Genomic DNA, 21,574 nt, shown 5'->3' on the forward strand with positions numbered 1-21,574 from the left:
TTGTCAGGTCAGTCACAGGAGACTAGTTTCAGAAGGGATAAAGCTGCACTTCGAGTATCTTTCTGTCATTCAAGTTATCTGGAATAGCTATGATTGGGGTATTTCCAAAGACAATTCCTTTATAATAACAAACAATATTACATGATATAGTCTTCAAAAAAACTATGGGGATGCGTCCACATGAGTGTGCTGCAGCTAAACGCTCGTGGAGGAGAAATTTAAACTGAACCTTGTAACAATGACTACTTACTTGTTCATGGTATTTACAACATTGAAACAATGCAAGTTAAATGACCTATATATCTTCCAATTCCTAAACAGGTTAGAGCATTGAGATTCAAAAAGGGCTGGGCCACGCCTAAAGAATGATATCTTCAACGGATGTCAAGTGTGTCATCAACTGGAGCCAGTCTCAGTCTAAATCCTGAAAGTATGAAAAATATATTGTTATTTGAAGAAAAGACACCAATGATCTGTCAAACAGACTTTACATTTTGATATAACCTAAAAGAATAAGTGAGAACCTCATAATCATCCAACCGAAAGCTCACAATAGTTGGTTTCTTAGCAGAAACCCTGGTCCTCTTTGATTCAGCCACTGCTCTCTCTATATCAGACTGAGACAATGGTCTTGGTGCCTGTAACTGAGGAGTTACCATGTCTTTTTCTACAAGTCAGAACAAAATGCACAGATATTTGATCTAGAGGGAGAGAGAGCCACCTGTGATTGCTCTGCTTTCTTCTCATCTTGCAAATACTCCCCAAGAGGAATAAAGGCAGCTTGCTTGCAGGCTTCAAGAATGTCTGAACCAGTGTATCCCTCACACAAGCCAGCAAGTCTATCAAAATCAATGTTATCTTCGATTCTCTCACCCTTCAAAACTACCTTCAGAATCTTTGTTCTATCACTAAGAGAAGGTTTTCCAATCTCACATGCCTGAGAAAAGCGTCTAATTATTGCCTCATCAAGGTCACTTGGGCGATTGGTTGCTGCCAGGACCATTACTCTAGCATTCTCTGCACAGAAGGAAATTTCATTTACTTGTCACTCATAATTCATATCTGGTATGGCATTCATCAAACAACATATTTAGAAGTGCTATATCATTCATCCATGACTATTATGTTAGTCAAAATGAAAGCTTAACAAAAGAGACTTCCTAAGTTTCTTTAGAACAGATGAGTTTGAGAGTGGAGAGTGGAGAGATCAGTTTCATGGCCACATTTTCTGCAAGCTATTCATATAAAAAGCATGGAGGCAAAAGGGGATGGCATGTCATGTCGAACCAGGGATGAGTTATAACGTACTAAAGTAAGACATGCTACCAGTGCAGCTAAATATGTCTGTGTCCTACAGCATAAAGGTAGTATGTAAACTACTGAAACAGAATTGTTTATCAATCAAAAATAACATTTTAAATTATGTATGTAGCTTACTTTTAAAACACCATGAATGGATGCTACAGAAATATTCAAACAAAGAAGACACAAATGTGCAAATACAAAAATTGGTTTAATTTCCATGGGTAAAGCTAGAATTATAAATGAATTTGACAATGAAGAGCAGTTGGACAAAAAGAAACTAGCTATTCACAGGACTTGTTAAGGCAAAATGGAAACCAAATGCAGATTGTTACACTCACGATCAGTAGTAAAACCATCCCATAAAGCCATGAACTCAGTTTTCATGCTAGTCAGCATTTCATTCTCTGTTGAACGACGCTGGCCCAAAAAACTGTCAACTTCATCAATGAATATTATAGCTGGCTGGAGCTTGTAGGCCAAGCTAAAAACAGCAGCAACTGCCAAATAGAAAAAAGAAGAGGGAAACAAAGGTCATATGCTTATTATGGAAAATTGGACATTAAAGCTAGTAAATGCCAACATAGTATGAAAATAAAGGTGCAGTCTAGTCTTATCCAGTTTCTTCTTCTTCTTCCTTCCCACTATAGAATTAGCTGCAATTGTTAGCAATCACTTATGAAGGAAGATAGCATGTTGCATGCTAAACCTAAACCCTGCAAAAGCTCCTAAGTTTTTCGGTTTTCTTCCTTTCAGTGCCACATGGAACTGTAAAGGCAAATTGGAATAGCTCCTTCAATTAAAACAAAATTAGAAAGCTAACAAACTTAGCTATGCAAAGGAAATGTGAAAGACTCACCGAGCTTTTGGGCGTCACCAAACCACTTGCTCATTAGAGTAGAAACTTTGACATTTATGAACACAGCACCAGACTCTTTGGCAATGGCTTTAGCAAGCATCGTCTTCCCTGTCCCAGGTGGTCCATACAATAGAACCCCTTTCATTGGACCAAGCAATTTTCCATGACAAAACAATTCCGGCCTTCGCAGAGGTAAAATGGCCAGCTGAAACAAAGTTTCCTTAATACCATCCAGCCCCCCAATCGAATCAAATTCCACATCTATGTGGTCTGGATTCACAACATCCCCAGTTATCATATCCTGCAAGCCTTAATTAATCTAAACATTTCTATTGAAAATTTCGTTTTTGTCAAAAATAAATTAGATGTGTATACCTCATAGGGAGTGGTGTAAATAAGAGTGCGACCTAAGCGTTTGGAGAGGTGTTTGCGGGATTCAATAGCTTTCTTAGAAGCTTCGCGATTCGGGTCGAGATGACGAAGCCCAACAAAGAACACAGCCATGCTTAATGCTGCGCTTGCAGCGCACAATATAAGGTCTTGTATCAGCTTCCCACTACTGCTTCCCGCCATTGAAGCTCTTTTTAGGGTTTCTTCGTCTTCTTCTTTTATGGTTAAAGTTTTAACTGACAAAACTTTGTTGAGTTGAGGCCAATTGCCAGGTAGGCCGCTGCGTTTAGAAAAGGAAAGTGGGGCTAAATTTGTATTAAATTAAACGAAAAATAAAAATAATTCTACTTACATGTCTAATATTCGTTACTTTGGTATAATACCAAGTGTGAACAAAAAGGGGACCATTAAACTGTTTCACTTTACTTCACTTCAAAAGGTGAAAGATATTTTGATCAAAAACAAAATATTAGTAGCTCGTGAATGCGAAGATTTAAATCAAGATCTGGATCCTACAACAACTCTTGCCCACATTTCTAACTTCTCTATTGACCTAGCACAAACAACTTTAGTTCATTAACACCATCACGTATCACACATAAAACCTCATTTCAGAATATGAAATTGTGATAAATAATGTTCTGCCTGCACTGACGAAAATTCTTCAGGATGGTACACAATTTATGAGCTCACACCTGCCAATACAGCATGAACCTCTGCTCAACGTGAAAATTCTGAGAAAACAAACTACAATTGATACATAGAACTCAGGAAGAGAAACAGCATGAGGGGTGTTACCCACAGTACACTCTTACAGATAAGGCAGTCATTATTCTACAACTGCAAAAACATAGTAGGCCCTGGTCGAAATTTTGATAAGAGACAATTCAGATATTTGGTGTAGAGTTGAATCATAGAACGATAAGATCAATCCGTTGTGTACAGAAGATGCTTATTGTTTGGTCAGTGAACTACTTTCACAGTTACACACCAGCATATGATTGTGCTCCTTCCAAGGATTGGCATTAGACCCGTCAAAACTCAGCCTTAAACAGGTAAAATTAATGCTTCCTTGAAGTAGGATCTTCTCCATCTTCATTCAAGTGCTCACGATTTTCAGGTCTTCTAGAAATTTCCCAACTCCTTTTCTCATCTGCTGAAGACAACTTCTTAAGATCGTATGTTTCCTCCTTCATGACAATTTGAAAAATTAGATAGGAATGATAAACTTCTAAATCATTTACATTTGTCAATAAGTGCTTCACACGGTCTATACCTTTTCTGACATTCTTACATCTTTCTTCCCAGCAATTGAAGTTCCAGTCTCCGTAAATTTATCTAATACCTGAAAGTTTCCATCTTTTTGGAATGCTTCCAGCTGGAACAATATGAAACTTTCAATGAGGATGATACAATTCAGGATACACAAAGCGGAGTGATAAACTAAATAATGAAATAGAATTATACAAATAACTGAAGGAATTGAAGAGCAAAAAAAGGATCTCTGACCCTAAATAGAATGACAAGATATAACCAAAGATATACACATCAAAGGAAGAAAAGAATTATCATGAAGACTTCAAGCTTTAAAGTAGTTTTCAAGCTCGATCCTAACTATAAGATCTCTAACATCACAATTTTGTTTGTATTTGCAATAGTCCGTCTCCCCCTTAACTATGAGGCCAGCAAGTATTTATAACTATTACATCGCTATCCGAATCAACAACTGAAATAAGTAAAAACAAGGAAAAGCAAATCCCAAATCTACTAAACAATATATTAAGTAGAATCTACAAAGAAAAGGAAACAGGAAAAATTTACTAAAAATAGAATTCAATAACTCCCACTATTGGAAGAAACAAAAACGGAAACAAAAACTACGATTAGATGCTCTAGTCTGCTTGCAATAAACCCTGTGAGCTGCGCTTTCCAGGATTATATCAGAGAACCTCAAGCATAATTAATTTATAGAGTTTCAGATAGACTGTAAATATATACCTGAATGTGGAAGATGCACAAGAGGATGCTAGCAATGGGTAGAAAGCTATCTTCAGGAGATAGAGACAGGTTGTTGCTGCATACGATAAAAGAGCATAAGATTGAAATGCTTGGTTATAAATATCAAGGCAAAATGCCTCAACTAAACATCAAAAAATGCTGATAATGCCTTTGCCTAAACTTGTAGCAGCAGGGTATACCAAATTCCTAGAGAATCTGATGTTACCAAGAAAGGACAAAAAGAACAAAGGATGTCTTTGTAGAGTGGTTCAAAATCTGTAGGGGTTCCCACAGGCAAGCTTCACTAGCACCATTTCATTGCATATTTTCAAGTTCCTTGGTCAAAATCCTTGTGCCAACCCTGAGACTAGTTAGTGAACTTTAAAATTTTACAAGTCTTTCTAGTCCAATAATTAGGGGTAATTGTCTTCCAACAATAAACTTTAAATCTTACAATCATATCAGAGTTGGAAGCTTAACATGGAAATCAAGAAGGATAAGCAGTCATTCATGGAAATAGAGTACAATCCTTCATTTACCACAACTCGTGAAGGATCCTTGTTAATATAGATGACAAGATAGAACTCTATGTGTTTTTTTTCTTTCTGCTAGTTCAAACTTCAATACATTCCTTAAAGCACGTTCAGGGTGGTGACAAGACATGATATTAAAACATCACCTAGAAAACTAAAGTTTTAAGAGCTCCTTACCTTAAATATGGAGCCAAATACACAAGAGCATAAACTGCATAACGTGGTTTCCCAGTATCCAACCACGCAAAAACCCAACTCTACAAAGTAAACCAGCAAATCAATCAATCCCAAGTTAGTTGGACTTAGCTATATGAATCCCCTAAATGGTTCCAAACAACAACAACTCTTCACGCTCCTCAACCCTAAACGCCTATATTCCAATTTAAAACAAATGATGATTAAGAAAAAATCTCACCATCCAATTAAAATACGGAATGAAGCTGATAATTGCCATGACAGCAAACCTCGCATCAGCAGAATCAATTGTGGATTCACCATCGTCCTCCTCCGTGTAAGTAGTCGGGAAAACCCACGAGCTCAAAATGCAAGCACCAATAGCAGCGGCGTAAGGCACATCGTTTGCAAACTCTGCCCGGCAAGTTCCATTTCCCAATCTTCTCTACAAAATCAATAACCTATTTCAGCTCTATTGAACTCATTTTGATTCCAGTACATGTAGGTAGGTTTTTAAGTTAAAATGAGATTAGAACACGTAGTAATTAAGTTAATTACCAGATTAAGCTTGTTGCGGAGGCGAGCTCGATAAAGAAGAGGTCGAAGACTTGGTAAGAGAGAAGATCGTAAAGACGGCGGAGAAGTAGAAAGAAGTAGAGCTGCAGTGGAAGTGAGAGATTTCATTGGCGGAGATAGAGAACGGCGACGGCAGCATCTAATCTGTGCCCGGCGAAGTAGATTAGGTTAGAATTAGGATTATAGAATTAGTACTATTAGTTAGAAAAAGATTCGTGAATACTGTACGTCTTTGAAAACAGTGCCCCTTGAGAAAATGAATATCTTATGGGTCCTGTTTGGCGCTTTTCATTTTCGAGAGCGGGTCCACTGCCAAACACACTACCAACTTCGTTCATTTCATTTATTAGTTACATGCATAAATACAAACGTTATTTTACAAACCAGTATCAACATACCCACCCAGCAGCAGTGTAATCCCATCACGTTTATGTTTGCCAAACAAAAGAATAAAATTATTCCTATCTAACAGAAGACATGATGTCCACATATAAATTGGGTCCAACAGTACCAGATCCATCTCTCCATTTATGCAATGGCAATTTGGCAACGGCCACAAATATGTTAGGCTTGAGGGATGCTTGTGAAGCTAAAAGCTTTATTGAACACACATCTCATGATCATCATATATGATACAAAATTACACCTTAATATTGACTACATCATAAACTAAGGATCTACAAATGAAATTCGAAATTGAACCCACCACTCCCACTCTCTAGTCTCTGCCCGCTGAGCCCGCCCTTCCTCCCTCCACAATCTTCTATATCTAAATAAAAATAATAATCCCTTGACGTGAATCTGCACAAGAAGCTTGTTTTCAGCACCTACTTGTCAAACAAATGAAGAAATTATCTATGCGCTCATTATTTTGTTTATTGATTCTTGGAGATGGATTCTTCCCACACGAGCTATTCAACAAGGACAAGTGCATGATTCAGTGACATAAGAATAATTACACTCTGCCTCTTCCTATACTTAAACCTGCAAAAGCAAACGACAATTACGTCTGTTCAAGGCATTTATATGTGTGTGAAAAAAATCATAATTATCTGCTCTAGCAACATCAAATAGACACCTGAATATACACGGTGTTTATATATGAAACGTATCATTGTCATCAGGATTCCAACTCTCTTCTGTCCCCATCCTCTCCGCAACTTGACATGGCATTTAACCGCTGTTGCAACTGTAGCAGTGAAAAACCATTGTTAGCAACACACTTGGATGCTATAAATAAACCTTTCCAGTTCATCCCCTCAATTGTTTTAACTTTGGACCTAGTTTTTTAAACCTCATCAAAGTAGTTCCACACAGTTGGTCTTCTATTACTATCTTTTCATTTACTTCAATTCAATTAATATTACATAGACCTTTGCATCAAAGAAACCACTGTGCACTCACCTGCCAGTATTTTAATTTTTCTGCAGTTAACTCATCTGTCAAATTAATCATCCTGCAAAGTAGAGAGAAGATCAGTTCTTCAATTAGAAGTCCCACATAGAACTGTGAGAAAAATGCACCACAGTTGATTTGCGTCCACAGTGGACTGACCTAGCCTGAAGCTCAGATATTTTGACTAATAATAGCTTCTCCCTCTCAGAAACAGCTGCTTCAACCTGTAAAACGGAAGTGTCTTCATCAAAATGAATGGTTGCCATGTGATAAAAGACAAGTTCCCAATAAGAGACATGTTTATACAGCTCCATGTAAACATTTGCACTTTCTCAAAGTCTTAAAGCTAAGCAAATTTTCAAAGCAAAGACATGTACTTACAATTCCATTGCTCTCTGGGCGCTGTAAGGGAGATAACTTCCCATTTTGAGAAGCTGAAAGAACAAGAAATTTCAATCTAAGTAAATCTGAATCCATGTTACTATTGGTAGAACATATTTCTTTACATAAGGACATCAGACATTTCTTCCTCATACTTACAATCTCCTGCCTCAGATAGTTGCAAGCTACTCAATAGATTTACAATGAGATCCTGATAACAAATGCAGTAGAAATTAAGCGTTAGAACAACCGAGAAATAGAAACGGACTAGTTAATCCTGAATTTAACATTTCTTTTCTTGTTTTTGTTCTGTATTTTTTCCTGTGTGCGCGTTTGGGTGGGTGGGGGGGGAGGGGGGACACGGATCTTGCATCTTTACCATACACTGATGCCTTACCTGTTGAATTGACGTCTGTTGAAAGAGATTTTGTAAGTGAGGCATGAGAACTGAAGCAGGAACATTATTAACGCCAAGTTCCTTGGGCGGTTGACTGGGTGGCTGAAAATTTATGAAAAATGCAGTATTACAACAAGTTCTTTGCTTTTTCTCTTGGTTAAGACAAAATAGCACCATCAGGGTGGAGCTCAAGTTTTAACATAATCACATGACTTAACTACAGCTGTAAAGTAAGGGACAATACACACACCATTTGTTTAGATTCGACCAGCCATTCTCCAACACTAGCAGACTTCCTAAGTGGTGATCCCTGTGAATCACAGAAATCTTGTGTCAAAGATACAGCAGGAATGAAATACTTGAGTTGTTTTGAGAAGGCAACACCAAACCACTTACTTGAGAAGATCGTCGAGGAACTGTACATAATGGAATATCCTAACATAAATATTTAAGTTAGCAAATAGTGATCTAAAAGAAAGAAAATGACAAAATATGATTTACCTTTACAAGATCTACATTTTCTGATGTTACAGAGAAACGGCCTTTTATTTGGACCAAGTTCGGCTTCGACTTGTCATCCAAGGAATCTTTGAATCCTGAACAAATAAAAATCATCATTACTGCAAAGAGAAGTCAGCCTTTAATAGCATGCCACCTAGAGTTTTTCTATAAACCATTGTGGGTCTTACACACAATAGCAAAAAATGAACTTGTCTTGAAAGCATTAATACCCCCAGATGATTTAATCGGAGCTGATAAACTATTTCCTGAAGCTCGATTTGGAAGCATTAAAGGCCCACTAAAGCTGGGTGCTCTTCGCACTGGATGAGCTTTATCTCCTGGTTGTTGGTTTTCAATCTCACTTCTGCAAGAGCAGCATAAGTTGCCTCACTGAAAGTTCTCAATTGATAACAGTGTCCAAATAAACAGTCATATATGCAAATGGTCAAATAAAGCACAATGAACTACATTAGAATGCTATTGGATGATTTACACACTGATTTTAGCCTCTATAAAATGAATCCAACACACTAACTTTAGAGCAAAATTCCTGTGAGAATTCCTTCTCCAGTGGAAATCTGTTTTGTTCCAATGAAGAAACATTTTTAAAAAATTGGGGACTGCCATATTAGTAGAGAGACCAAGTTTGAGCATTCAGTTCTAACCAATTTCCTTTCACCCTATTACAGTTGAAATGATATGAAAAGAAAGGCAATTTGATTCCTGAAAAGTAATAAAGCTTCTTAGTTAAAGTTTCGGTGCAATGCTTTTCTTTGGCGCAATGTAAGAGATACAGTAGAATAAGAATACAATGAGTCGTACAGAACCTTTCGGAGCTTCGAACTCTTTCTGATGCCGAGTGACTAAGTACAGCGCCAGCCATAAGTGGTCCACTCTGACTTTGACGAGCTTTTGGTGTTTGAGTTCTACTCTTGGCTGGTAAGACATCCCTGTCTGAGGTTAGGGGTGGCAACTCTGTTTTTGATGCATTCTTCTTCAGTCCATTTTTCTCCCAATGATCAGAATCTGGTGTACTGCTCTCCAAATCTTTTCCCTTCTTGATCTCGTATTCAGCTACTGGCACTTCACCAATACTTTCTTGCTCACTGGGCACAAGATGTTCAACGAAAACTAAAATTGAGATGATAATAATCCAAGGCATAGCTTGACCAAAAATAAAATTTTAACTAAAAGCTCACATAATCTAAGCCAATGCATAAGCATTACCTAAACTATCATATTTTCGTGGTGATGACAAAACTATTATTAATGTTCTCCCCAGGAGAGAGCTGTTCTCACAAAATATGCTGATGTTTTATATCTTCTGAAGAAGATAAGATATTATATTGAGAATATTTGGTTTGCACTTGATTCCACAGGAAAAAAAATACGCTCCAGAAGAGAGGATATTATGTATAAGACAACTACTTTTTGGAACCGAAAAACACCTGAGGTTACTGATGCATAGTGGATAATGGATCACCCCTCTACCCTTCTACCCTTAACGTAAATACGAACAAACTAACTTAAGTACATCAATATGGACTCTAAGAACAATATTTAGCATGAAAGCACATACAGCCTGCACCTCTATTTGTATGACATGCTTAGTATTGCGGGATATTCAAAATGTTTGACACCATCCCATAATACAATAAGTCTTTCACAACTTCCTATGATAAAGATTTGTTCAAGTATCCAAATTTTGAACTTCAACATGATATTTCAGTATCATGCTAATTTTACAATCACTAATTTGATATTTATTCCATCAATATAATATATATGTCAAGTTAACATCTTAAACTCCGCACCAAAAAAGTATGACTTTTGAAAAATAAATGGTGGGAGTATAATAGTTGGCCCAAAATGGTTTAACTAGTTCTAACACCTAAAAGTTCAAGGAACTCAAGTTAAAAAAAGTTCAAAATTCAAACAAGGCGTCATTCCCTCTAGCAAACTAAGTTACTAACAGCTACATTTTGATATCTTTCTACGACAAACTCTATGTGGCTGGTCAAAATGAAAAAGAATATACCTGGCAATAGAATCTTTTCTAGGGGTTGATTTTCCAGCATATTGTAGGGCAACAGATTTCTCCTGCAAATAGGAGAACAGTTCAAGGCTGATCTGAGTAACTTGAAAATTGACTAAAGCACCACAGAAAAGACTGGCAAAGACCTTGTAGTTCATATAAGCTTTGATGGTATCATCTTCTTCCTTAATTTCTTGTATTTCATCATCGTCCTGTACCTGCCCCAGAAATCGAGAGACTATTAAATTTAGGATGGCAAAATTCATGGAGCAAAAGTGAAAGAGCGTCTTTATCAGATATAAAGAGACGCCTCTCATATATATACCAGTGAAGCCTGAAGCTTTAAATCCTCCAAATCAAAGTTCCAGGCGCTAACTCCCCGTTGGTACTCACTCTGTGAAGAACAACAACATATTAAAACAGATGGGAGATTTTGAAGAAGGAAACTCACACCTTGTTCACACTCACATGCCACAGATAAAGAAACGTGAAAAGAGAAGGACTGGCGTAAGCAACATTAACACTTGCAAAAAGGGAAAAAGATGATGGAAAATGCATTTACTTGCTTTTAGATATAAACAGGGCCATAGACACAATATCAGAAGCAATCCTTTGGGCTAAAAACATCAAAACATTCTGAGTACATCGTCACCCATCTTTTTTGCTTTTTCTTTTGAAACCAGAGATAACGTCATCAACATCCTATCCCCATGTCCAAAGAAGACAGGAATAGAAAGTACAACATTCTTTAAAAGTATATAAAGAACCAACAGAATGGATTAGACAGTTATAAATAGCAATTATACACCTACCAATTCGATATCTCTGATTTTCATGGGATGCACAAAGTTCAAAAGAGAAAAATGGAGATCCAAAGATCTGGAATTCATATTGAGAGGCTGATTACATTTTCTCATTAACGATGGAAACCTAATTTAAGAGTTGAATGGCATTTTTGCGCACAGAAGAATAGCATTACAGCTAATGGAACAAATAAATGCACGGGAACTTAGATAGCATAACCATTCAAAACTAATGAACACTGTCATTGATGAAACAATTGTCACAAACCTGTGATAATGCTTCCTGCTCGGAAGAAGGCATTCTCTTCAAAGCTAGTTGGGCAGCATCTTTAAGCTGCAATAATTTCATCAATCAGCAATAAACAATGATAAGTAGGAAAATTAAGCAACCCTAGAACAACGATACCATGAAATACCTGTAGAGCTTTAACTCGATTCCAAAGTGGTGGCAGGTCAGCAAAGAGTTTTTTTACAGAAAGCTCTGGGGGCTTAGCATATTTGAAAAATGAATGCTTCAACAACTTCTCAGCAGTTGGCCTTTTAGTTTGATCTTTCACCAAACACATCGCAACCATTTCCTTGAATGACTGTTACGACAAGTAAAAACCATTTTGTTCTTCGTACATGATACAAAATAAAGATTGAAGCACGTAGCAGATCAACATATACAAATATCTCCATGTACAAATGCAAATGATACGACTAACTTTTCTTTCTTTCTTTTTTTTTTTTTTTGGGGGGGGGGGGGGTGTGTACAGTCGAATTAAACCAGTATTTAATACCTACTTATGAAATAATTCCAAAAATGGAATTACTACCTTAGAGAATTTTTTGTCTCTGTCATAATCAAGTCCAGGAGGGGCATTCTGTATTGTCATCAGAAGTACCTGTGGCGAGAGAACAGAGGGTAACTTAAATAATGCATACTCAAGCACCAAGTTAAAGTATTGTTGTTGTACCCTCTTGGAAATGAATAGATACCTTCATTGGAGGGTACTTTGAAAATGGTGCATGACCATGAGCCAATTCCAGGGCAGTTATTCCAAATGACCAAATGTCAGCCCTGTAGAAGGAAGAAAATTAGAGTCAATAGCATTGATAATCTAAATACTCTCATAGACCCTGCATAAGTACACAAGCATTATACTTAGACAAGAAGAAAATGTAGACCTTTATGTCAATATTCAGAATCTCATCTAAAAGTGTGTTTGATAACTGTTTTAAGCACTTAAAATTACCAGATTAAGTCATTAAAAAATAAGACTTATTTATACAAAAACTCAAAATCATGTAATACTCCATGCGCCACTTAAATTGCTTTACCAATTTCAAGTAAACCAAAATTTAGTTATCACTAAAGTTTGAAAGACCACATATCCGAGAACAAGTTTCTAATCAACCGTAGTTGCTTATTACATGAACAAAATGCTTGGAATATGTTATATCATGAATGATATAAGCTTCATCATTACAACCTGATTAAGTCCAAGAAGCTAGCATTATCTAGTGATAAATTAATACACTCAGTTTTAATTTCAAAAAAATACTAAAGAGGATAATTCATATTTGAATTCAGTGACAGGATTAAAATGCATAAACTTAATACCTTTCAGCACTAAAAGTTCAGTAAAGTAATTCAATGGTACAATTTCAAAAAGAATTCAGCCTTCAGCTTTCTCAAATAGCTCTCAGTCAACCATTAAATGAAAAATGTACATCATAACATATGAAACCATCAAGATCTTACACCGTGACAGAGAAAACTCACTTAAAATCATATCCAGTTCCAGGCTGCAGAACTTCTGGTGCCATCCTACAAAATAAAAGTAGTTCATGCCTTGATAGACATGTAGAGCACGAAAAAACTTGCATAGAAACAATTATAGATAGGAAGTGACTGAAAGGATGCCTATATGCTCACCAGCACGGAGTTCCTACAAAGGTATTCCTAGACCGCTGTCTATCACCACTGTCAAACATGCATGCGGAAACACCAAAATCGCCCAGCTTTACTGCCCCATTAGTGTCCAGTAATATATTCCCAGCCTGGGATGAGAAAAGTGGTAGAGAAACCACAAATATCAGAATTTGAGGGTCAAAAACAAGGGAACATCGGTTTTAACAAACCTTCACATCTCGATGTATGTGCCCATGTCGATGGAGATATTCCAACGCCTTGAGAGTTTCCTTCAACATAGAACAAATAGCAGATTCTTCGAATCCATCTGGATATGCTATTTTCATGAGATGTAGACAAGAGCCCTCAGCCATGAAGGGCATTACCACCCATAGGTAGTTCTCAACAACAAATGAACAGAATGACTTTATTACATTAGGATGGTCTATCAAACTCATAGTTTGAGCTTCCCTGCGTATGTCATCCTGTGGAGAAATAATTTTTTTCAAATACCTATAGCAAAATAGCAGCATAATCCTACCCAAATAAAAATGAGATTTCAAAATACAGTCCTTATAATATAACACCTCCATTTGTAACTATTAAGAAGCCTTCCTTGACACTTCTACTCCTCAAAAAGGAGTTGACGGACCAAAAATCACATTGAGAATAATTTTCTCAAAAGGCTTAAACTTTCTTACAATGCATGCAACCTTGCTGAAAACAGAACACTATGGACTCAAAAGATACAAATACTGCAATTAAGGTTTAATTGTTACGGTCTCACTTCCACGAGATAGTGGGATTTCACTAGGTATGTTGTTGTAAGAAAACCTCCAACTTATCTTTAAAATGAAATTAAAAAATAAGCCAGAATAGACTTGAACGAACAAAGAGGATTCATATAGTTGATACCAAATAATTTGGGATTCATTAATAGATATTTAAATTTGTTACTCTTAAATTCATGACGTGGAGGAGGTTTGGGGCCCCCTGAAAACATTAACCAATCAATAAGTGAAAATATAAGATCCCAATTAGAGAATATATTAGGATCTTTCCTTCTTTTGGATAGGAGTGTAGAGCAAGTTTAAAAGGTAATTAGTTTCGCAGGTTATTATGACATGAAATGAACATACACCAACTAAATATATTGTTTCGTAACAACATGGAAATGAAATTATCTAGCGACACCCACAACCGGTTCCCCCTATCAGAATTTTCAATCCAAAATTGTAGGTCAAAGTTGCAATATGACAAGTAGTCCTTACTCCTTAACTATTCTATGCAATATGACAAGCTAGTCCCTAAATATTCTATGTAATAGATTTGAACTTGTTGATATGACTACTTTATATATTCTATGTAATCGTAGTTTTTCACTTATTTGCCCAATATAACTGTTCTTTATATATTAAGTTACTTTTTCTCGTCGAAGTCTTACTACACTAAAGCTCATGCTTCTATCTTTAGTTAAAAGCTAAAACACCAGCAAACACTTGGCAGTTTTCTATGTTTTTCGCCTTAGACAATACTGACCTGATAATTTTAGTGGGTGCTTACATTGAATGCATCGATCAACCTTCCAAAATGAACTATATTATCACAAGTGGAAAGAAGCACAAAAATGTTGGGTGGCATGAAAAGTCGAAAATAGACCAAGCACAGATGGTCATGGTTACTTTCAGGGATACTTCCTCTCAAATATTTTCATCGGGCTGGTTATAGTAAAGGGTCTATTAATTGCTTACGTAATCTGTATTTACTTTATTAAGAAAGAAACAAAGATGAATTCATTAGTGAAAATAATAACTTCAAACAGATGAATATCAGGGGGTTCAACTAGCGACAAGTCAAACAAGAACTTAATGAGAAATCCGCTAACAAAAAAAAAGGACTTCTTTGAATTTTGATAGCTACCGATCCCCTGATAAAATAGGATTAGTGGTGACAGGAATAATGTGATTTTATGTTGAATACTATAATGTGATGGTACTTGTAGAGAGAATCCACGGGCTTCTCAGATAACGTCCAGCAAACATGTAATTACGAAACAGTTTTGGTTTTGTTGTCCATTTCATTGTCGACCAATCTATCGCTCAATACAAGTCGCTCTTACATTTTAGATACTTTGTTATCTGATCCAACTAAAATTACATTACTGTGCATTGTTTTTCTTTTCTTTTGCCCTGCTAAATAGTTTTGTCGCATATTATTATATTTCTATTTTAAAAAAAACCCCAACAACAATAACAAAGAAAAATAAAATTAGGAAATGAATTGCCATAGACGTGGAGCAAATCACATTTCAAAATAGCCAAAGATCTTATATGTTCTTTTTATGCCCTTGAAGAGAACTTCATATGCATACATCATCAGCGGAACACCTAGCAAACCAGAATCTTTGACATAAAAGCGCAATCAAAAAGGAGTTCAAGAAAAGAATTTAAAGCTTCCAAACCTGATTATTGTTACTGCCTTACTGATAGGTAAAACCAGCTGTCACTTCAGACTTGACCCAGTTAATTGATAATACTCTGTCATCTGATTACACACAAATTAACTCTCATTCTATATCTATCCATGCATTCGCATTTAGTGCCAATTGGCACCAACAACAATGATGTACCCAGTGAAATCCGACTCCATGGAGTCGGGGAGGGTAGAATGTACGTAAACCTTACCATTACCTCTAGGAGGTAGAGAGGTTGTCTCGAAAGACACTCGGCTCGACAATGAACACCAACAACAGCGACATACCCAGTGAAATCCAACTAAGTGGGGTATGAGAAGGGTAGAGTGTATGCAAATCTTACCTCTACCTCTTAAGAGGTAGAGAAGATGTTTTGGGAAGAACCTCGGCTCGTCAATGAACTCCAACAGTGTGAAATTAATACAGGGTCAACAATAATATAAAATCAGTGACTTTTTTTTATGACAGAAACCCACAGCCGCTACCCTTTTGGGTGCGCAGGGTAAAATCAGTAACTTTGTTCAATCACATCACTTGGAGACACCAGAATTGAGTCTTGTTATATTGACTGCTGACAAAATACAAGGAGTAAAAACACGGACGTATGACAAGTCAAAGCAAACAAGGAAATCACAATTGAAGCCACGTCCTTTCGACTCTATGATCTCTATAGCCAATTTGCAATTCTAACCACCTATATCCATAAAGATAAACTAAAACAACATCTATCATTCTATACTAGAAATCACAAAGCAAAAAATCAATTAATCCGCAAGTCAAAGTCAATTATTTCCATCAGTAAACTGAGAGAGCAGAAAGCAGAAGAAATATAGACAAACCAGATTGCTGTTACAGCGATCGAGATCCAAGCACTTGACTGCGATAACTTCATTGTAAGGAAGATAGATCGCTCTATAAACTGTTGCACTCGCTCCATAACCGACTTCTTCGAGAAGCTTGTAATCATTTGGATTCGCCGAATAATTTCTGGGACCGCCGCCGCCCATCGCCGCTGGGACCGAATAAGCAAAATCGCTTTGTTATAAAAGTGAAGTATAAGTTGCCGATTGTGGAAATGGCCGTTGAAGTTGACGGAAGAGCATCGGAGAAAGTATTGGCAGTTGAATGTAGCTCACAAATGAACTATTCTATGACAAATTATCGATAATATTTTATTACTACTACCTATTTTGTTTTTCTATTTTTCTCTAAATTCTAGGCGATAAATAATTTAATTTACTGAAAGTGATTTTACTTTTATTTTATCATTAGGGGATCTGTTGACTACCATATCGAAGGAGATGCCTCGTGCCAGCCAGCATATGGATACGTGTAATTCGGGTCTGGGTTCCGGATCGTAACTTGGGTGGTGTAGAGACGCTGACGTGGATACATGTATCTCTGTGATGACACGTAGCCCTTGCCACGTGTCAATTTATTTATTTATTTATTTCTAGCAAACAAATAGAAAAAAAATAATGAGAATTCAAATTACTTGTGCAATTGTGAATTAGTCCTTGTTCACTATCCAGATTTATCACTTATAATCGTAATAATAAACGTAAGATTGATTAAGTTGGTGTGTTAAATGAGAAAGACAGGAGATTAATCTTGGATTTTTTTAAAAAATAGTCGTCTATTCGTATAAACTTAGAAATTTACTTGTTTAAATCAGGAAAAAGGATTGTTATAAATATAAAGTAAGAAATAATGAAATTAGGGTGTCAAACAGAATTTTTTAAATCCAATATTTTTATCGAATTAAAGACAGTGAAAGAGGGAAGCGTGACAATTACCAAAATTGAATTGCATCATCTCCCACCACATTACTCGTGAGCTTACAAGCATTCCTCACGCTCAAAAGTGTGTTTTCATCTCTTTATGACAGTAGTATTTATTTAAACTACTAAATGGTGGAACAATTGATTCGAAAATTGCAAAGTAATAAAAACAAGATGAAGTAACAATTCTAGAATAATTTATTTTTGGATTAAACGAGCCTAAATGTAATACTTTGCAGAAAACAAAACTTTCTATATCCTATTTGTTAGAAATTACTAGCAGAATAATAAAATTATAAGGTATAAGTGGTGGAAAAAATGTCTACGCAGGATTATTTAACCAAAACAATGAGTTTTTTTATAGGAATCTCCTCCTCCTCCTTAAGCTCTTTGAAGAAGCTCTAGAGACCAAATAGCCCACCCCCACCCCAAGGCACATCACCCATATCCCTACATCTACTGCCCACCCAACTCCCTCCGCCGTATCGGTGTCGTCCGAATCGTCTTCTTCACCTTCACACTCCGAGCAGCAACAAGTAGACTCGTCATTTTCAACTTCTCTTTGTTCAGGAATCTCCTCCAGCTTCTGAAAACAGCTCCTCCGCCGTGATCTCACCGTCATCTCCACCTTCTCAGTAATCACTTCCGGCGGCGCGGCGGTGCGTCCTTCCACCGCCACACACACCTCTGCTCCTTTCACTTTTAAATCGTCGTTTTCCAACAAAGCGCACTTGCAATCGATTCTCCAGTTGTGTAGATCTTTCATGAAAATACCTTTTATGAGCTTTACATCAGCCATGAATATTTCAAATTTTACTCCTTCACTGGCTTTAACTCTGTCCCTGCTTCCGTAAATAACACCTTTCGTTGTTACATTGTCAGCTGATACTACCCGGTAAAGCGTAACGAAACCGGGGGAATTGGATCGGATTTTGGAATCATTAATCTCTAATGGACTCTCACTAATTCTAGGGAGATAATGCAGAGTTAGAGAATCCGGTGAGACGGTTTCAGTCGGTGATAAATGGAGATAAAAGCCTTTGATTTTCAGGCGATCTTTCTCGTTTGGTTGAAATCCTTTACACATTTTTGCTAGTTGATTGGAATGAATTACTCGTGAGGAAAGGAAGGGAGGGGGGTGACTCTTTTATGAGGGGCGGGCGACGTTTGTTTTGGAATGAATCTTGGGGCTGGAGTCTGGAGAGCACACGGTTTTGACTATTTCATATGCTCAGCAGACAGAATAAGTTAGGGACGTGGAAGGTGTGAGTTTCACAAAACGACAAATTTTACCCAATTAAATATTCTAGCCCAAGGCTAATATAGGAATACCATTTTAACGTGTTAGTAATATTAAACCTAGATCCACATGGCTTTATAACGCGCCATTAATTAATAAGACTTGCTTATTTATATATTCAATTACAGGGTAATGTAATTTGAAACTAATAAAAATGTGATAATTTTTGGAGGATTTTATGTATCACAAAAAATTAAATAATAAATTGATCCTAAAAGAGTATAGAAGGCGACAAAGTAGGAACGCCAACAGAGTTTTGCTATGCCGCGTGCTAAGGCTTTTTGTTAACCCAAGTCGCAGAAAGTAGCCAGCCATACAACATTGTAATTATGCGCAATTTGCTCTGCACTTGTCTTTTTTATTTTTCAGCAATTATTGAAACAGTTAGAAATAAATATATATACCCTTCAAAACGGACTACGCAGCCATATATCCAAACCTCTTTTATCGATAGTTAAATAAAATTTTATTTTTTTTTTATAGATATTGGATCTTTTTGTTCGCTATTGAGATTATGCTGCCATTTCACTTTTGATCTCTTGCTTCGGATTTGACAGCAGTGCAAATACTAGAAAGTAGAAACATTTGTTTTGGGCCTGTTTGAAGTTGAAGTTGAAGTTGTGGGTATTACATTACAACATCAGGTCCACTTCAAAAATGTATTTGGGCCATCCTTCTGTGAAACGGATTATTCAGTCCTTGAATAATTTTGGCACTCAAATTGGATAATAGTAAATCTAAGTGAGTTATCAATCTAAATCTTTTTTTTTTGGACACATATGTTAAAAGCTTAGGGATGAACACAACAAATTATAGGTAAGATATGTATCATATGGTTACATCACATTGTTTTCGGCTCTATGGAAGATATTGGACACATATAAACTTGGTAATCAATATTTTTTTCTTTTTGTTAAATGTTAATATCACCTCATCAAAATTCAAAAGTATCGTGTAGCTTTAGCTAAAAATATTCACTTTACTTTTCTGTATCCTCAATTGTGCTTTTCGGGAACATTAAGCTAATTGTTGGAGCTTTATACATAATATATATATATATATATATATATATATATATATATATATATATATATATATATCATGTAGTATCAATTAATTAATAACTGATTGATGGCTATTCAATTACCGTCATCAAACAAGAAAAAGATAAAAAAGAAAAAAGATTCTTGTTTTCACTTTTAAGTTTGTCAAAACTCTACAATGAGAGTCTTTTTTATTTTGTTAAGTAATTACAAATTTTATTTGTTAGATTTGACAGACGTGTGACCAAGTATTTAGCAAGAGAAGATATATACTGGACAAGTATGAAACTAGAGCGTATATGTTTCTTAATTAACTTTATTAATCATGAAATTTACTTGATAATAAATATCAAAGATGGCAATATATCAAGTTTGTCCTAGCATTTAGGTTTGATGGAATAATTAAGTAAATTAATAGTTAGAGAGGAAATTAAACACTTGAAAGAGACTAAACTTCTAGAAAGGAAAAATAATAATGCAGAAAATGAAAGGAGGTGAATAAAATTGGTAGCTATGGAGGAAATGTAATTATGAGTTACCCATAGTTGCAAATTGATATAAACCATTGACTTAAAAGAGTGAAACATTGTCACTTTCGAATTTGGAAGCGTCCATCAAGTGGCGTGTGTTTGCCTCTCTTACCGATCAATCAAATATCAATTATCAATTATCATATTCTTTTTTTTGTTTTCATTCGATTTTTAAGATAGACATTTAATGCAATTGTTCAAATCAAAGATAAAATACCTTTTTATTTTTGTTCCTTTATATATTCTTCTCTTTAACCATACAAGTCATTGTAGAAATTATGAGAATAATTTTGTCCATACGCAACAAAGATGTGTTCTATTTATTCTAATTCAGACCGAATACTTTTTTTCTTTCTCTTTATAAGTCCAAGAAACAAATACACGCGTATGAAAATATGATAAAATGGTAAAAGTACGAGTTTTTTTATATACTATAATTGATCAAAATTTGAAAATATATAATATAAAACTTAAAATTTCGATTAGTTGAGTCAATAGATCTGATAGGCTAAATGCTTCTAAAAATGTGGACTCAAAATTCAACCCCACACTACTATAGGAGGGATCTGATCTTAGTTTAACGGATAGTGGATGTTTTTCAACTCTTTTTTTTCTTTATTAGTTCATGTCTAACACATGCATGTTGAGTCTTTGTGGGTGTTTTCAACTTGGACCATATATAACTAGTTTGTGGATAAAAAGAAAATCAACTTTCCTAACATATTATTTTCTTTTAGTATACGCGTATACACTAATATAAATAACATATTTTATGAGGTTAACTTAATTATTTAATAGATAAATAAAAAAATATAAAATATTTTTCTTTAAAGATTTGAATCAAAATATCTAATTGAAACAGTATTTTATTAGGATCAATTAAGATGTTCAATTAAAATAATTTAGTTAAAATATCTAAATAGTATTATGGTACCATGTCCCATACCCTTATAACTGAATCATTCATTAAGTCAAATTATTAAGTACAATAATCTTAACTGCATTTGATTACAGTTTGTTTTTGTGTACTATATCATCTTTCTGATTTTTATAATATTCTTTATTCTTGTTGCTTTCAACAAGGAGATGATGATGATGATGATACTCCACTAAAAGTAGTGGAGGTAGGCACAAATAAAAAGATAAATCAATCCATTAATTATACAATAAGTTTATACTACTAATTTTACTGTAATTTAAAGCTAC

At 35.6% G+C, this 21,574-nt stretch overlaps 4 protein-coding genes across 10 annotated transcripts; all 4 read right to left on the reverse strand.

The window, feature by feature from the left end:
• Positions 1-93: 93 nt before the first annotated feature.
• LOC101266543 (uncharacterized) lies at positions 94-3,012 on the reverse strand. Of its 2 annotated transcripts, XM_004245417.5 has the most exons (7): positions 2,904-3,012; positions 2,537-2,831; positions 2,162-2,462; positions 1,644-1,802; positions 722-1,017; positions 525-638; positions 94-424 (listed from the first exon to the last, which is right to left on the reverse strand). In XM_004245417.5, exons 2-7 carry the CDS (start codon positions 2,732-2,734, stop codon positions 413-415), a joined length of 1,080 nt encoding a protein of 359 aa, XP_004245465.1. In that variant the 5' UTR covers positions 2,735-2,831; positions 2,904-3,012; the 3' UTR covers positions 94-412. The 2 variants fall into 2 exon arrangements, with proteins under 2 accessions (XP_004245465.1, XP_069143968.1); XM_069287867.1 differs by having other exon boundaries at positions 2,537-2,919.
• Positions 3,013-3,160: 148 nt separating this feature from the next.
• Positions 3,161-6,816, reverse strand: LOC101266851 (uncharacterized). The gene is made up of 6 exons (XM_004245418.4): positions 5,815-6,816; positions 5,498-5,701; positions 5,260-5,339; positions 4,550-4,625; positions 3,828-3,929; positions 3,161-3,741 (listed from the first exon to the last, which is right to left on the reverse strand). The coding sequence occupies exons 1-6, from the start codon at positions 5,938-5,940 to the stop codon at positions 3,613-3,615; spliced, it is 717 nt and encodes a 238-aa protein (XP_004245466.1). The 5' UTR covers positions 5,941-6,816; the 3' UTR covers positions 3,161-3,612.
• Positions 6,411-17,008, reverse strand: LOC101266247 (uncharacterized). Of its 6 annotated transcripts, none has more exons than XR_003247744.2 (23): positions 16,554-17,008; positions 13,472-13,726; positions 13,266-13,390; positions 13,113-13,157; positions 12,326-12,407; positions 12,163-12,231; positions 11,761-11,931; positions 11,613-11,678; positions 10,867-10,935; positions 10,688-10,759; positions 10,545-10,606; positions 9,334-9,612; positions 8,737-8,870; positions 8,507-8,601; positions 8,402-8,421; positions 8,256-8,315; positions 8,006-8,107; positions 7,768-7,819; positions 7,609-7,661; positions 7,387-7,451; positions 7,237-7,288; positions 6,911-7,021; positions 6,411-6,816 (listed from the first exon to the last, which is right to left on the reverse strand). XR_003247744.2 is itself a non-coding variant. In XM_010327024.4 (23 exons), the coding sequence occupies exons 1-22, from the start codon at positions 16,719-16,721 to the stop codon at positions 6,953-6,955; spliced, it is 2,184 nt and encodes a 727-aa protein (XP_010325326.1). In that variant the 5' UTR covers positions 16,722-17,008; the 3' UTR covers positions 6,411-6,816; positions 6,911-6,952. The 6 variants fall into 6 exon arrangements, 4 of the variants coding, with proteins under 4 accessions (XP_010325326.1, XP_025888257.1, XP_025888259.1 ...); XR_003247743.2 differs by having other exon boundaries at positions 8,507-8,625; positions 8,695-8,870; XM_010327024.4 differs by having other exon boundaries at positions 8,402-8,440.
• Positions 17,009-17,675: 667 nt separating this feature from the next.
• LOC101265946 (uncharacterized) lies at positions 17,676-19,338 on the reverse strand. Its single transcript, XM_004245415.5, has one exon. It carries the CDS (start codon positions 18,580-18,582, stop codon positions 17,854-17,856), a length of 729 nt encoding a protein of 242 aa, XP_004245463.1. The 5' UTR covers positions 18,583-19,338; the 3' UTR covers positions 17,676-17,853.
• Between the last annotated feature and the right edge of the window lie 2,236 nt (positions 19,339-21,574).

Source organism: Solanum lycopersicum, chromosome 8, assembly GCF_036512215.1.
Source record: "Solanum lycopersicum chromosome 8, SLM_r2.1".
NCBI lineage: Eukaryota > Viridiplantae > Streptophyta > Magnoliopsida > Solanales > Solanaceae > Solanum > Solanum lycopersicum.

Excerpts from the sequence above, each read along its gene's own strand:
- LOC101266543 (XM_004245417.5), bottom strand. The coding sequence starts at position 2,734 with ATGGCGGGAAGCAGTAGTGGGAAGCTGATACAAGACCTTATATTGTGC. Across the intron at positions 1,803-2,161 it reads TGGTGACGCCCAAAAGCTCG|TTGCTGCTGTTTTTAGCTTG; the intron begins GTGAGTCTTTCA and ends TCTATTTGGCAG. Across the intron at positions 1,018-1,643 it reads GGATGGTTTTACTACTGATC|AGAATGCTAGAGTAATGGTC; the intron begins GTGAGTGTAACA and ends CCTTCTGTGCAG.
- LOC101266851 (XM_004245418.4), bottom strand. The coding sequence starts at position 5,940 with ATGAAATCTCTCACTTCCACTGCAGCTCTACTTCTTTCTACTTCTCCG. Across the intron at positions 5,702-5,814 it reads TCCGCAACAAGCTTAATCTG|AGAAGATTGGGAAATGGAAC; the intron begins GTAATTAACTTA and ends TTGATTTTGTAG. Across the intron at positions 3,742-3,827 it reads ATGTAAGAATGTCAGAAAAG|GAGGAAACATACGATCTTAA; the intron begins GTATAGACCGTG and ends ATTGTCATGAAG.
- LOC101266247 (XM_026032472.2), bottom strand. The coding sequence starts at position 16,721 with ATGGGCGGCGGCGGTCCCAGAAATTATTCGGCGAATCCAAATGATTAC. Across the intron at positions 11,932-12,162 it reads GAGACAAAAAATTCTCTAAG|TCATTCAAGGAAATGGTTGC; the intron begins GTAGTAATTCCA and ends TTGTCGTAACAG. Across the intron at positions 7,452-7,608 it reads GCCCAGAGAGCAATGGAATT|GTTGAAGCAGCTGTTTCTGA; the intron begins GTAAGTACATGT and ends TCCGTTTTACAG.
- LOC101265946 (XM_004245415.5), bottom strand. The coding sequence starts at position 18,582 with ATGTGTAAAGGATTTCAACCAAACGAGAAAGATCGCCTGAAAATCAAA.